The sequence below is a fragment of the Anopheles marshallii genome, chromosome 2 (assembly GCF_943734725.1).
Source record: "Anopheles marshallii chromosome 2, idAnoMarsDA_429_01, whole genome shotgun sequence".
NCBI classification, from domain to species: Eukaryota; Metazoa; Arthropoda; class Insecta; order Diptera; family Culicidae; genus Anopheles; species Anopheles marshallii.
The window spans coordinates 74186542-74203269 of NC_071326.1; the positions used below are offsets into that span (position 1 = coordinate 74186542).

The 16728-nt window shown below is 42.7% G+C and overlaps 1 protein-coding gene across 1 annotated transcript in view; it reads right to left on the reverse strand.

Moving 5' to 3' along the window:
* The window catches only part of LOC128710387 (protein amalgam-like), a 54138-nt gene extending 50848 nt beyond the window's left edge, over positions 1 to 3290 (reverse strand). The window contains exon 1 of the mRNA XM_053805440.1: positions 3230 to 3290. Within this exon, the coding sequence (XP_053661415.1) occupies positions 3230 to 3290 (61 nt within the window). The remainder of the gene's footprint in view (positions 1 to 3229) is intronic.
* Between the last annotated feature and the right edge of the window lie 13438 nt (positions 3291 to 16728).

Consider the following 16728-nt stretch of genomic DNA (forward strand, 5'->3'; position numbering starts at 1 on the left):
GCAGCATTACAAGCGACAAGAGCAAAACAAGTTGTCACACTGAATCGAAACGTGCCTGATTATGGTGTGTACTGTAAAGAAAATTAAACAGCAACAACTTGGACAGCGGACACATCGTTGAGACAGAGCGAAAAATCGGAAATCTACAGCTAATTATCACGTTTTCTGCTGGTAAATCCTTCGTACGTGATATACGAGCTAATATGCCGGGTGGTTTGTGCATCCACTTCCGTGTCCTGTTGCGCCAAGCAAACACTTCCAGTGTGCAGCGTTGTAGGAGAGGATGAAGTTTGGCAAAGTTGTGTCATTTCTAATTTTGAGCATATTGCCCCTTGTGGAGAGTGGATGCAGAAGAATAGAAACGTCGGAGCGGAACGCAGAATGAAAGGCAAACCGCATAATGGATGTAGAGAAAGAAATGGCTGATAATCGAGAATCGAGTTTTAACCCTATCTCAACAAAAAGCGAAACTTTCATTAGCGCGCGACTGGGTAGCTCGGAAAAGCAATCAATGGAAATATCGTGAAGAAGGCTGTGTATCGATGGCAAAAACTCGGTTGAAGTTACCAGGCGGTTACAGTGATAGTTCGGGGAAGGAAAACACGAAAGTATTACCCTGGAGCAGTATCAAAGATTTATCTTGTACCCGTTTATAGCTGACACGACGCTGGTAGACGAGTAATTTACCACCAGGCAACTTTGTTCCAATCCAATTAACTGTAATAATGTGTGGTGTATCATATCGTACTTGGTGATGCACCCAAGAACGCTAATAAAGATACGACGTAAGACATAAACTAGCACCGAACGTCACCGTTTCCGGGATCCCACTGGATGCTTAAATGGTTTTAATATATTTATTTTCACCAATTTCTACCACGGTTGTTTCTTGTTCTTGCACCGAAAGAGAGTATAATAATAAACCGATTCCGATCCAGTTCGTTACGGATGCCACTATGGAACGGCTCCTTTATTTCCTTGTCTTGTCGGGTGTTTACTATCGGTCCGGTTTACACTAGACAGGTAAGGTTTGCACAAGCCATTTGCATAAGCCACACTGTGTTCGATGTTCCTTTCTGGATCGGTGCGCTATTGCAAACGTCGGATATCTAGCAGCAGAGCGGCCAAAGAGGTCCGGCTAATTTGAAATGCAAATATTTTACCATCACGTGCACATCACGAGGAAGTCAGTCGTTAGCAAACAAGACTGGGAGTGAGCGAGAGGTAAGAGGCGAAGAGAAGGATGGTAAATGTTTTTTTGTGCTGCACCATTTGAAAAACATCTGCATCAAAGCACCTTTTTCCGGTGGGTCATTGTTTGACGATGCAAATGCATCGTACCAAACCGTCCCGATGGACGAGAGGAGGATTTTGGAGTTATCCTCCGATGGGAGTTGGGGGTTGTTGTCGTCGGGAAGTATCGTTCATTCTCCGGAGAGATTCGACTGATGATGGATGGCAAGCATCTCGGGGTAGTTTTACGCTATCCGCTATCCGTAACACCACACAGAGAAACACCCCCCCCCGAGAGGCAGCCACGGTCATGAAGGCACAAGCGATGCTCTTTCATTTCAATTAAGTGCCAATGAAAATCGGTCGATAATGGACTTTAATTTCACTTTTCGTAACAGAAGCAGAGCAACAAGGCCGGCTGATGCAAATCACACGCACGAATATGCACACCGACAGCAACCGTCTGCTGATTGGAGTCTTTGTGGCCGAGCGCCATTTAGAATGGATCCGTAGCCGGTTTACACATACGTCAGACCGGACCGGTTCGTACAAAATCTCAACACATTGTCACATTGGGTTTGGGGGTGGAAATCACTTCGAGACAACCGGTACTGTTGGTACACCTTCCGTTCCGGTGTGACAACCACGGACCCATCTCCCAGCATTCTGGTCCGAACGGAGATACCAGACTGCCCGGTGTGCTGGGACGTTGTAGCACATCGATTACCAAACCAAAGACGCTCTGGGAAAACGCAAACAAAAGTTGATTAAGAGTCATGACTACGAAGACATCGTTTATCCTTTGCCCCGCCGGCACGATCCAGACTGGTCGTACACATACGCGTCTGAAACGTCGCCACGGACCTTGTACTGTGACAAAGCTAAGAAAACATCGTACTGTGCGAACGAACCAGAACGTGAAAAGGGCACAGCAGTTTATGATGAAGATGTCCAACCGTTGCCCCGTAGACTTCTGGTTCTGTTGACTTTTGATTAGGTTATTGGAATTGCCATCCAACGTCTTCGTAGCCGCTCTGGGCTATCGATATCCGGCTGGAAACGGAAGCTGATTACGAATTACGAGCTCGAAGACGAGCTCGCACCGGGACGGGTTTCGGAATCGAACAAATTGTAATCGATGGCAACCAACTATCAACATGCCGTTGTCAATTACGGATCAGTTGACAGATATTCTCGTTTGCGATGACATGTCCCTGATGGAGGAGGTTGGAACAGCATTCGACAGTTTGTTGAAATCGATGTACCGAGATGCATTAGAGCATACCGTGCTCGTTGGAGAATGATTTTATTGAACTGAAACAAATGCCAGTGACATCTTGCCAACCGATTCTTGGCTAATTGGAACGAGATATTTTGCATATACGAATGGAAAATAGGAAAGGGAACTCTGTTAGTTGTAGTAATTACATATTCCTGCATAGTGATTGTTGTACACAGTAAAACTTCCTGCCATTTTGTTACAAACAGCATCATTTACCACAGTATCGGTGCGGATTCCGCTAGCCAATCAACCTTGGAGCATCCTGCCGCACATAAAATCCGCACAATAGGGCACACTAAAGTTCCCGGGCAGCGGAAATAAAACTGCCAGAAACCTGCGGTGGCTTCTGGCATTACTTGCCGAAACCTGTCAATAAGTTATTGTTTGGGCCACGGTAACCGTACCGTACTGATGCTTTGCTTGCCTGCGACCATAATATTCCGTCGTTTGCCGCAAGATAGCAAACACGACCAACATTCGAACCCCCCCGGTAAATACACACATACACATACATCAATCAAACGTCTGCCACAGATCGACGAGATGAACAGAAAAGCTCACAGCACAGGAGCGGGCCATGAAGTCTTGGAATTTTCACGTGCCAAGTACGGCAGTGATGGAGTTCATTCGCCTCTGTCTTTTTTTGCCCAAACCAAATTCTCCGATTCGCTTCGTCATAAATAATGAAATGATAAAAGTAAGCTTTTCCCTTACCGTAAGCCGTTTCCCGGGTGAAGAGGAAAACCAGCAGAATATGGCAAACGAAGCCGGCCATACTGCTGCTTTATCGTGTTGCGATGCTGCGTAGCGGGCTGGACGGGGATGGATCCCTTGCTGGTCGGGTGATGGGAAATACTTTTCCACGGCCGGTCTCACCGGGGGCTGGATTTACGGGCTTCCTGCGCTGGCACTTTTAACCGTCACTCGCACAAACACTCCGCGCGCACATCAGTGCATTCAGCTGGCGCACCTGAAAAGTACCGGGCTTCCGTGAAGAGGCCGGCTTTCACCCGCGGGACCTTTCGCCTGGGGGGACAATGGGACCGGGGGAGGGATGGAGGGATAGAGGGATGCCTGCTAAGTGTTTGGTGATTTTACCCACTGAAGAGCACTAATTTCCGAACACTCCCGGGGGGTTGCTTAAGGCCATTTTCTACCTTGCATGATCTCCTTTGGAAGGTACTTTGAGCAAGGACTACCGTAGCAGAAGCTGCTCACTGGAACGTACCACGCACACCGTCGTCCTGAGGAAAATGGAAATTTTGCACTAACGCACACACCGATTCACCGTTCTACTATAACTCGGAAGTATAAACAGGCACTAAGGAAGAATGAAAAGAAAAACCATTAAAAACAAATAAAGAAAAAATCACATCAGAAGGCAAATGGCATCACATTCCCATTGCCCTACGGCTAAAGACAGGATGACCGTTCTAACTGCTGAGCACCGGGCAGGGAAAGGACACTCAACACTCACTTACAAACACATACACACACCCCCTTGCTTATCCTCACACACTAATGGGGGGCCGGATGATCTTCAGGCTTTTGTTTTGCTTGGAGACTATTATTTTCGCTTTAGCTGCTATATTTACCTTTGTTGTTTTTTTTTTGTTTGTGTTCATTTGTCCGCTTTTGTTGTGCACGGCTGTTTGCTATTGTTTTTTCCCCGTTTTCTTCGCCCCCCCATTATCTGACACTAGGGCGTGTACTTTATGCTACTGGAGGTAGGTAAAGAACACACGACGATTCTTAGCACCGTTTAGCTTCGTTTGCTTATGGCTTATGGATAATTTGTCTCACTTGCCATGAAGACGGGCGTTGCACTACTAAACGCACCGGTACCGGCAGCAGTAGAGGTTTTCCTTTCAACGCCACTGTTGCTTCGATTGCCGGCAGCGCTAAATGTGTGCGAGCGAGTGTGGTGAAAATTTATGATGATTTAGTTGCAGCACAGCAGGCCGCGGTGTGTTTTTTTCTTTTTCGATTTTGATTTTGCTTAAACCGCCCCTGCATATGTTGCAAGTTTCGGCACGTGTTTGGGAGCTATCGCCGGTTTGTTAGCCCTCAAAACGGGGCCAAAGTTTTTCGAGGGCGGCCGCGTTTATGAGTTCCCAGTTAAAAAGTGCTCAAAGCTGATGTTAAGGACTTTGAAGTTTCGCGCATGGTGGTAATAAATAATGGCGATTATCCTTTATGTAGCAGCGTTCGTGTGCGTGTGTATGTTTTCTTTTTTCGTGTGTGGTACAATAACGCTAACCTTCAACGCAAACCATGTGGCGCTTGATTTACCGGAAGCAGGCCTTAAATCTTCTGCATACTTCGTTGATGGCTTGCTAGATCTGACTTTGGCAGTTGATTTTGGCGGAATGTGAAAGTTCACCGGTGGCACTTCCGGCGATCATCGATCGTTTTCGGTACGTCGGTATTCGTTTTTTATAGAAGTAAAAATAAACCGTGCAGCGCAAAATACGGTTACAACTGGTTTGGCAGACACTGGACTGGACTCACCTCGGCATTGCCTTCCGGGTTGGTGTTATAGCCGGGTTGCGGAATAATTTGGCACGAACTTCCCCATCGTTATCAGCAGTTTAAATGCATTAACCTAGAAAAAAAACCATCACACAGAATGGAAATCCAGCATACTTTCACATACCAACACACTTTAGCGTCGTGCCGTCTGCAACGGATGTGCTATAATATCGCCATCGAAACGTGGCTGGGATTGGTAGAAAAATTCGCGGGCCTTCCATAGCAAAACCAACTGCTCGGTATGGAAACGACGGTCGAGCACATTAATGGGGAAGAATTATGATATCGTACAGTCACATCGTGACCCTCCGGGCCGTGACCTAGGCGAGATTTAAGGTTGCCTAATTTTTGGTCCTTCCCTGATGTAGCGCATGCGGGACGTTGCATTGATCTTGTTGTAAGGTGCTTTCGTAATTTTAAGCAGATTTAATTCCATTCTTTTCCACGTGTACTTTGCGAGTGACTGTTTTTCACTTTTTGCAGCAACTGTCGTAATCCGGTCACTTAGACAACGTGTTTCCTGAGGAACTGTTTCGTGGCTAGCATTGTTGAAAATTAGCACTAAGCACACGGCAAACGTTAGACGAGGCCTTTTAGTGACTTCAATCTTTTGGGCACACGGTTACGGTTGATCCCTAGCCGGGGCCAATTGTCAGAAATGTCCGTTCGGTGAAGATATGTAGTGGAATGTTTGGAAGCTAGTATTTTAATCATTGCGCTTTCTGGGGGAAGAATTTAATAACCGACCCTGCCGGGTAGATAATCTTTAGCACGCGCCCAGCAGGAATTTATTGCGTAGGACTGACTGGAAGGCTCAATCAAAAGAAAAACGCTGGCATGACAAAAAGCAGCAAGAACACGAATAAAAACAATCCCTCTACCTAGTACTATTATCATGGAAGGCGAATGTGGAGGATCTAGCGATCGAGAAAAAAAAACAAGTTTTGAAGCAAATTCCTGACCGCCTTTTGGACGCGACGGCATTTTATTAAGGTTTTTGTTTTTGGGAAGGTATTTATTGCAAAACAAATTTGAAATTTGCTACTTTATAGCGATGGGTAGGCAAAGCAAGTAGCAGATTAAATTAATGGCAAACTTGCGTGGCGAGCAATGGAAAGTCGGTTACATTATTAATGAAATTCTTGCAAATGTATGAAATGTTGGCAAAATATGGTAATTGTGTTACGAGCTGATATTGTTAACGGTTATTTGATATTTTCCAGTTGATTTTGTTTGACTATCCAATCGAGATATCTATCTCAATTTTAACTTATATACTCGCATTTTGTACAACAAGATGTAATACAAATGCTGTGGAATACAACAATGTGTCTTCAAAATAATGGTAGTCAGATGTAAGTCCAATTAACAATTTTCAGCTTACAAAAAGGTTAATTCAACCACTGCATTGAAAGAAAGAAAAGAGTTGTTAAACGATAGCATAATTTCTTCAAATAGGAAGTATGTGACTTCGTATTTTCATTATTTCATCTACAAATATCTTAATAATTAAAAATATTTTATGCAAAAACGCCATGGAAATCATTCAAAGTTGTACGAGGTCAAGCATAATACATAGTAGCAGAATATCTCCCCGATGCTATTAGAAACAATTACCGTTTACAGATTTGCCAACAACATTTCAAGAATCTTTACTCTAATATCTTTCCAGATGTCAAGCCAGATGTCCATATGTTAGTAAAATCAGATTGTAATTCTAAAAAAAAAGAACTCTTCAATTCAACTATTCGAACTATTGAGCAGATATGATATTAGTAACTGGTTTGATTGACCCATTGAACAACACATATACAATGTGAAAAATTCATCACCATCTTGGGAATCTTTACAGTACGTTCGAATCTTCACAACCATTTCTAGAGCATTTTGTTAAGCAGTAAGATACCTTCAGTCATGCATGTCAGACAACTGCTCTGAGAATTTACCGTAAGACAGTTTCACCAGACCTTAATTTGATATAAAAATATTACGCAATACTAGTTCAACAACTACTATGAATAATATAGACTAGACGAAACCTTTACAGGACCTTGGAGTTGCCGACAGAGATTCTAAACAATTCTTGAGAATTCCTGTTTGTTCACAATAGATCAAATATAGCTGCAATTATTTCTAAACGAATCTATCAAGTTATTCATTTATTGTCTTCGCGAAATCTTTTCATTTCAGTGTATTTATGTTTTTTCTTAGCTATCTTTATAGGACGGTATGATTAAAAAACCTAAGATATAGGACTTTGCAGTTTGTAGAGTACGACTCTAATTAGTTGAACTTTTTCACTAATTGCATAAAGTATCAAATATCCTCTACTATCAGATCAGTGGTCATGAGAATTTTGTACTATACCTAAGTGACTATTAATATGCCTTCAAGCGGAAATTAATTAACGGGAAACGCTTTTGGCGAGTAACTCTCCAACAATATTACAAAGTTCACCTAGTTAAATGAATTGTCATTAATTTGCAGCATGTTAAACTGGCCCGAAACTACGGCAGTAATCACCATTGAACTCGAAATTGTTCAACGTCAATTTAGTGTCATGTCCATCGAAACGGTCTACAGATTTTAAAGCAATAAATTATGAATCAGAGCTTCGGCTTCTTTTGCGTCGTATTTACACTCAGCTCGGCATGCAGCAGCATGGGCGGGTGGGCGTTTGGCTGAGTAATCTTCCTTCCGGATACATGGAAACACCATTGTCCTCCCGTAATCAACATTCCGTAGCCGTCTCCTCCCGGCAGACTTTGTTCCCATATTTGAGGCCAATGAAAGTCAATGAATTTCCGCAATTTGCCATCTAATCCATTTCCGTCCAACGGACCTCTCGCTATCCCGGGCCCCAATTGGAACGTCGAGGATAGTGCTTGGCAGGATTAAAATTGCACACTACTGGCTTTGACGCGGCTTGAAGAAGGAATCAATCGGTAGCTACCCTTGGCATATACACTGCTCCGTACGATGCGAACGAATGCTACAAGGGCCCGGGCCGACACTTACACCCCCTAATATTGAAAAGGGAGAAAAGGCACTAAAAAAAGACTCCGGGAAAGCGCAAACCGTTACGCTACACGGAAGTTGGCCGTAGGAAGCAATTTGCTAACGCTTGAACAATTCGCAAAATCCACTCCAGTGCAGTAAATGATGGGCACGTGTTGGACTGGCAGACCCGGAAGATGCCAGTCGTCCCTCGCAGCCTCCCCACTCTTTTCTCCCTGATGAGACTGTCCCCTTCGCTTACCGCAGCCACACGCCTAGATGAGCCGCTTTCGTTTGAAGAGGTTTTATCGCAGGATTAAAGTAACTGTCCTTTGCGATACGATGCAATGCGGCTTGCGTGTGTGTGTGTGGGGACACAAATGGACGGCGGTTCATTTCGGTTGCGTATTTATCCAACAACGGCGGTGTAGCGACGTGTGTAAATTCATTATTTTCCACACTAACAAGCAGCTGCGGAGCGTGCGTGCGAATTTTGTCACGCCGGTATGAAAATTTGCAATAGAAAGAAGGAAAGCGAGCGTTACGTCCTGGGTGTTGATAGGGTGAGGTACGATACGGTCTTTAGCTTAAGGAGCGCTTTACTTTGTAATCGTTCGAAGGGTTTATTTCCGTATTTGCGTTGAACGGTACGCATAAAGCAATCAAAGCATTTCAATGTATTCCTTTTTTTTGCAAGGATTTTTTTTCTTTTAGATGCGTTTAAATGTAGAACTTTGTTTATGTTTTATGCATCCACGTACAGTGTGTAACGTGACAATAGGTTTATTGTTTATAAACGATAAGAGAAGAAGTTACGTTGTATGAAAATGATATTCTAAATTACAAATATTTTTAGCCAGTTCGTGTTGATTCATGACTGCTACAAAATGGCTTCATGGCTACTAACAAAACAAAAAAAAATCCATACTGATAATTGTTTTAAGAATCTTTTAAATAAAGAAATTTGATCGAAGACACCCGAAGTAATATAAATATATGTTGACTCTCGGTGTTCATTTGCTCGAATGCTTTGCTTCAATGATTGAAATCGCAATACAGTGAGGAATTCATATATTGAAAACAGGACCATTATTTTGTTCCTTTCAGCTTTTCAGCGTATAATTTTAACGACCTGTAAACTTTCAATGAAAAATGGTATGTACAGCATATTGCGTTTTAATGGGGTGATTTCCAAAGAAAAACAACAAAGTACCATCAGCACTTAAAACACATAATCAATCGTGGCTCTTATTAACACAAAAAAGAAACCATTTTAATCTTCTACTGTAAATTGAAAACCTTTTTGCTACAATTTGAATCGTTCAATCACACAATTTGGAGTAAGTTTGCATTCGTTTGACAGAAATTTGCACAACAAGCACACTGCAAAATACACCCAAAATCGCACCATTCACATCTGCCCACAACGTTTTACAATCATGATCCGTATCGAATGGTTTGCGCACCGAAAGGACCAACCGGCAAATCCTGGTTGAATGTCCCGGAAACAAATTCCACCATTCGACATGGCCGATTCCCAACCAGCATGGTTTCGTTGGTCGGCAAATAATCTACCCGATTCAATCAATAGCGTTCGGTTGGTTTTGCGTGTCCTGCTGATTGAATGGGAATTAAGCTGTACCTTCCTGTGCCGGACTTTACGCCACTTTTCCGCAAGCTGAGCTTACTGGTTGTGCACTGCAATGGGGCTTTTCGGGAACGGATCGGTAGGATTTCTTTGAATTTGTTTACCTTTTGTGTAAGATGACACCCGAAACTGAGTATCCTTTTTGCCGGCGGTGGACTTTCACTGCCTGGCCGGGGCATCCATTTTCCCCCATCAGAGATCGGTAACTTGGTGTTACGATCTGTGACGATTAAATTTTCAGGTAACGTCAGGAGCCCTGATAAGTGTTTTGGTATTCGCCGGATGTAGCGCTACACGGTAGATGAGATATAATGATGCAGAGTTTCGATACTTTAAAGTATGGAGAAATGTACAAGACGAATGTAAAAACGTGGGCTAAATGTTGAAACAAAGTCCTTGAAATGCGTTGCAACTCCCGCACTAGAAAACTGAAACGAGAGAGTTAATTTTCCTTTCCGAACTACAAATGAATGTTTTCCCAATCCGGTACACCTCAAAACCAATTCGACTGAATAGTTTTACGACTTCGCAGGCTACCGGCAATGATTCAAAACTCACACAAAACTAATACTTTCTTGTGTGAATTCATCCTTCCAAAAGCGCTCATTCTCTCCCGCTCTCTCACACACAAAACTAACTTTTCTTGTACGGCGATGTTTTTGCCCAACCAGTTACACTACCATTCCGGGGACCACACTCCCTCCCTTTGATTGTGGCACAGGAAATCAGTAAAGAGCAACTTTTAATGGTGCTTCGGTTTCGATTTCCCGTGGACCGTTCCACTCAGCAGCCAGATTCCGGTACGCTTCTGAAAGCCGGTGCTCTAAAAATTGCACACTGACCAAAGTCAAACCGGCGAGAGAAAACTTTCATTAAATGATAAGAGCACCCACCAGCCGAAAATCACCCGGTAATGAGGCATCCTTGTTCGAGTACACCCCGGTGGAAGCGGCTATCGGGATGGGTTTGAAGATTTGTTTGTCCACGGAACACGCGCGGGAGCTCTCAAGACGATGTGTACGGTTTCTTCACGAGTGCTGCACGGTGTTCATGACACGGTGGGGCAGCAAGGTACCAAAAGGTGGACATTTATACATATTTTTGTATGAAATATGCTCCTATTTTTAATGCATTTGAATAACAAATAGATAACTAAGTACAGTGTAAAACTTAGTCGCCTAGATAACGCCACTAAATACCTCTACAGCTCTAAAAAAAAGTCCAACAACAACAATTTACCCAAGGTAAGACCTCGATATCTCCAAAAAATCAACTAAAAATCTTTACCATCTAATGTGAAATGTTCCAGCCTATCGATAGGAATAAGTCGACCAAAGCTAAGCGAATAACTGTTCCGAGCTTATAATATCACACAACAACTGGAACAACTTTCTTTTTACGTATCTTACTATATGAAGACTTTTTTTCGCCTCTAAATGTCCGCCGTCTGTCCCAAAGTGCATCGTTTGTTCTGTTTCGTTTCGGTATCCACGAGGATCGAATGGAATCGTTACGGTAATGATTGGAATTTTTTCTCCTCTTCCACATCTTACATTCCACGATGACTTCCGGGAAGGCAATATTGACAAACATTTGGAAAAAAACGGGCAAAACTGTCGCTGATTAGCGTAGTGTGCCAATCAAGCTGAATGCATCATATTTTATTTGCCCACATGATGGCGCATTTGCATCCTTACCGATCGATCGAACATCATTATCGTATGGGAGTGATCGTTAAGCAGAGGTTCTTTACGATGCAGTAATGGCTTTTCCTGATTCCGTATTCTTGGAAAGACCATTTGGCAGCATTAATGAGCCTTTCAAGCGACGAAGAAGATAAATGATGTGATTAAGTTGTCTTATTTGGCAGATGATAAATGATAAAAGGTATAATATTCTGCTATTCGCTTTTTAAAACCTTTGAACCAATTTTAATTTGCTAAGGAAACGCACGCAAAAGCAATTCGCTTATACGCCAGGCTGGAAAATCTGCCAAGAATAGAAAATCTTTTCACATTTCTGGTATTGATGCGTAAAAAACCTAATTTCTCCATTCCATTTTCCTTCGCTGATCAGATTTTATACGCATCGGCACACGGTTTTTGTTGACGAACCGGCAATCTATTTAGTCGGCTGATGAACGCAATGTTGCATAAGCTTCATCCAATCCGTTCCAAAACACACACGTAAACGCACATATGTTCTAACATAAAAGCGTCCCATCGTACTGGTACTGGAAGGTGTAAAAAAAGCCTCTTCGGGGAATTTTTGTTTGGTAGGGGCATATTTTTGCCCTCCCACTTGCTTACATTCTCATTGCTCTTACCATCGCCTCAATTTACGGAAACATAATCAAACGTAATTGAATTTTTACACTCATCCATGCAAGCGCGCATCGAACGGGGAAACGGGCCCCGAAAAAAAAAACCTTTCGTTTCGACCGGTGAGCAAAGGGCTGGGGCTTGGAAAGTTTGCTCCCCCTCCCGCTCACTGTCTAGGGGTCGAAAAATGGGGTCCACCATTATGGGGAGGGATAGGCAATGAGATCGTTAAGGGTAGCAAAAACCTGCATAGCTGACGTCCCAATTTTGGCTACCAACCCACACACACACACGCTCACAGAGACCTAAAAGGAGGTTAGATCCAATCAAATGGGTATATCCTGAGCAAGAACGTCTTCTTGTAGCTAGGAGCGTGTCTGAGCTGGCATTGCCTTCAACGTTTTTTTGTTTTTATTTTACTCTTTTCTCAAGCTTCAGTCAAGCTCCTCAAAACGTCACGACACGGCCGCTGATCAGACAGTGTGATGCGAACGAGGGCTCCGGCAGTTCGCGGCTACTACGAAAAGAGCACCAGCATTTGCAAACCCAAATTGGAAATGGTCGGCGGGAAAGGTTGGTGTGTGTGTATTTTTTTTTTTTTTGACGAAAAGTTTATGAAAAGAAGAAAAGTTCCGTACAAGTTCGCGCAATGTCACGAGCTCACGCGAAACGTGGCCAGACGGACGGTGAGGACGCGTTCGGCAAAGGTTGAAGTTGGAATTGATTAAACAAATATTTTGCTTATGAATTATGTCAACGGTGTGTGCCGGTAGATATGTACGCAAAACGGCAAAGATGTGAGTGAAGATTTTCCGGGCCGTTTTGAATCAATTCAACCGTGCCTGGAAATAGCAACCAATCATGAGCCCTTTTATGCTGGGCGCGAATTTTCCCGGCAAACGATGGCAGGAAGGAGTAAATTGTGCGGATTGAGTGGTACCGGCTCATCAAAGCAAAGCGCGTGACTTGAGCGAAACGGTGCGACAGCCATTATTGATTAGTTCCCGGCTTTTTTCCCCCCCCCCCCCCCATTGCGCCACTGTGAACTTCAATTCATTTTCAATAGCTTTATCCTTTGGTTGAGGTGAGAAGCTATTATTACGAGTGAAATTTGCTTTTTTTTCGTTTGTGTTGAATCATAAGAACATTCGAACGCTTTATGGTTAATTTCACACTCAATAAGACTTCGGCAAACAATCAATCGGCATAACGAGCGACCAGTTTGATTGATTATCGGGAGCTGAAGCGTACCCGACCAGGCGTATCGAATGGCCCGAATACTGTCTGTGATGGCGTGTAACGTCTTTGGCAGCCACTGGAAACGACAACCAACGGAACGACTGCCTGACGGTGGAAAGTTTCGAAAACTTGAGGAAACAAAGTTTGAGCTACCAGTCGGCATCCACAGCAGCAACACGCACCACAGTTAAGGTAAGGAGGTTCGGTTCGGGTGAAATGTTTTCAAGCAGGGCAGCAAGAAAATAAAATACCGTCGCTGGTGCTGCTGCTGCTGCTGCTGCAAAACCACCAAAGCGCAATCAACAGTGAAGTGTTGTTCGATGTTGTTGTTATGATGATGTACGGTGAGCGCTATAAAGCAGCAACAAACCATTACTCATCTTTTGATCCCCAGGATCGAGTGATTGTTTCGACGTATTTGATAAGTTTCTCGCTTTAGTTTGCACTTTGCGAGTGGTTTCGTTGTTTTGTTGTTTACTGGGAAGTAGAAGTTTTCCCAGCGTGCTTTGGAGGGAAAGTAATGTTTTATGCTTGCAACTTTTCCATACCCAGCGGCTGTGTGTAGTTGTGTTTAGCTGGGAAGTATATCGCAGTTTAGTTTGCATGAATAGAATCGATTTCGAATCGAAATTGAATCGTCCCAAAGAGTGTACATATGTACAATGTGTTTTCGCTACAATATCTCGCAGAATATCTTGAAACCCCATATACTAAACAGTTTGGAAACTTCGCTAGAAAATGTTTGCTCCTAAATTTCGTGACAGTTTTTCGAGAAAATCGCATTTGTTTTATTGTCAAAGGTAAAATGATAACAAATTTCTAATCATAAATCGCTATTTCAATGTAAAACAATCTTAAGAAATATGCAGAATCAATATGAAGAAAGTACTGGGGATTTCCCTGAACGAAGGATTACTTTATACGGAAAGCACCAGATTCATTTGGTAGAGAATGTACTCTTCAGTATGCTACCATTCTCAGTAACGAACCTCTGAAAAGGTGAATATACCAATGTCAAGCTTAACTTTTGCTGTTGAGCTCTTCTTTTATTCCAGTTGTTTAAAAACTGAGCTTATATAAGTATGTCTTATATATAAGACTCTCTAGACTTTACAACCCGTATTAAGATGTATTACGAAACAGTTGTAAATATAGGTAAATATGTTGTTTTTTGTAATATTATATATATAAAAAAACAAGTGCTGCTACAAAGTTTTCTTCACTAGAATAATCATTGCTGAATGTAAGAATTGTATTAGAATCTCGACAATTGGATATTGTTCGACAAGATCCCTAAAGTAAAAAAAAACTACATGCGATATTGACAGATTTCAAATTGATTATAATTTAAATCGTGGACCAAACTGACTTTTTGCATTGAAAACAATAATGTTTACGACTGACTATATGGTTATGTCAAGTGGAATTATTTTCTACTTGGTGAATATTTTCGCCACTTACTCGTTGTTAAAAATATGTCCATATTCTATTAAAAATAACGCATTTTGATTTTTCCACTCTTATTTAAACCCTTAAACTTTAAGTAATACTACACACTGTATATTTATATTAGGAAAATAGTTTTGTAATCAAAACAAACAATTTGGCATTAACACAAGAATCGTTCGTCTAAAACGTGAATTAGTAATATTACAATATGGAATGAGTGTAAAATGTTAAAAATGTGAAAAACTAAATCTATGTGTATCAAATTGTGCAGCAGATTTGAAAAACAATATAGTAAGTTTCTGCTTTTAAATTATGTATGGGAACTTTTTATGTTTAGCGACATTCAAAAATGAGAATGATAAAAAGTGCACACCAAGTGTTTGTTGCTGAATAGTTAGCGCATTTGTTCTATGCATCGTTGTAGCACATCCCGGAACAATAGCCCATTTTGCAGGCTTTACAATTGCGCACAATTGCAGCGATTCATAGGCAACGCGTTCAGAATAACCGTGTGCTGAAGGTGAAAAAAAAAACAAAACAAAACAACAGACACAAATCCGTGACAAATTTTCTTTTCTTTCCCTCCAACTTTTTGGTGGCGGCCGTTTGGGTTTGTCGCTAGTGATGGGGTGAGTGCATTAGTGCATTCAGCGGAAGCATTCGTCAATGCCAGTCGGAATGTCACTCGAATCGAAATGGGGGATGATAGTCGCCCATTTGTACTAGCACGAACCGGCTTGATGCCATGGTGCTTTTCGGTGGGATGAACCTTCATGCCAACGAAGGAAAACCCACTATTGAAATCCAAAACGAGACCTCGTTCGGGGAGTTATGCGACAGTGCATAGTTTTGTCGCAAGTCAAACATGGTGCACGAGAAAAATCAACAAATACACATACACCCCATCGTCCAACTCCCGATGGAGTTCACAGATGGGGATGAAACAAATGAAGCTCTCTGTGTGAAAGTTTTTGTTTCAATGTTTTTTATACACCTTTTCTTCTCACTCTCTCGCTCTCTCTCTCATACCCCGGAGGCCGTTTGATTCGAGTACGGTTCAGCGAAACCGTGCACATGAGAATCGGTGTATTTAGTAGCTCGCAGGACAATTGTCCATCATTTTCCCTTTGCGCCGAATGGGAAGGTATCCAAAACGGGGGCCCGTTGGGGGGGGGGGGGGGGAACAGCATCCGCTTATGTCTTTTTTATTTCGGCTTTGTTCCATGCTCGTTCCGCGCTCTTTCCTCGTGCTTACGTTGGTCTTGATTTGCGCCTTCATGAATATTGATAGAATGGCGACAGCATCAGCATGCATGCCTGCTTCCTTCCTTCCGATCCATACGTCCACGCTCCCCTGCATACCGTGACGGATCAATTGTCTTCGAATCGGACAAAACCGTCGGCATCCAACGTACCAGCCTGACATAAATATGGTGAAATGGAAGAAAAAAGACAATGATTTGTCGAGTGAAGTGCCGTTCTATAATTTACACCCGACGCGCACGTTTCAACTCCCTCGCGCCGCAAGTTTGCTTTTACGAAGCATTAGGATTTTATCGTCATCAATCAACCAACCGAGACAACATCGGATAACGGTGTCAACTTAGTGGCACGATCGATTCCCACCGCCGTGCCAACATTTCGAATGAAGACGGCACAACACAGGGCAGTGTCGGCGAGAGTAAATGATGGATCTTTCGCAGACTGCTGTTGGGCAGGCTGGAAAACCCCTCTGCCATTCTCTCATGGCAGCATTTTCCATGCTTTTAACGATGTAATGCATACTGGGCTGGGGGATGGGAAGATCCACCACTTGAGAGATCTAAAGATTGAGCAGACAGGATATGGGGATTGAAGATAAACGCACACCGATAATGGGTAGCGCGCAGTGGGATGAAAACGTTCGTTAAAAGAAAGAAAAATGGCAACCTAAGGGGAAAATCTACCCCCTGAAACTCCGGAGGGCTGAAATGAACCATTTATATTCACAATCATTGCACATTTTGATAATGGCTCAAAGCTTCAAT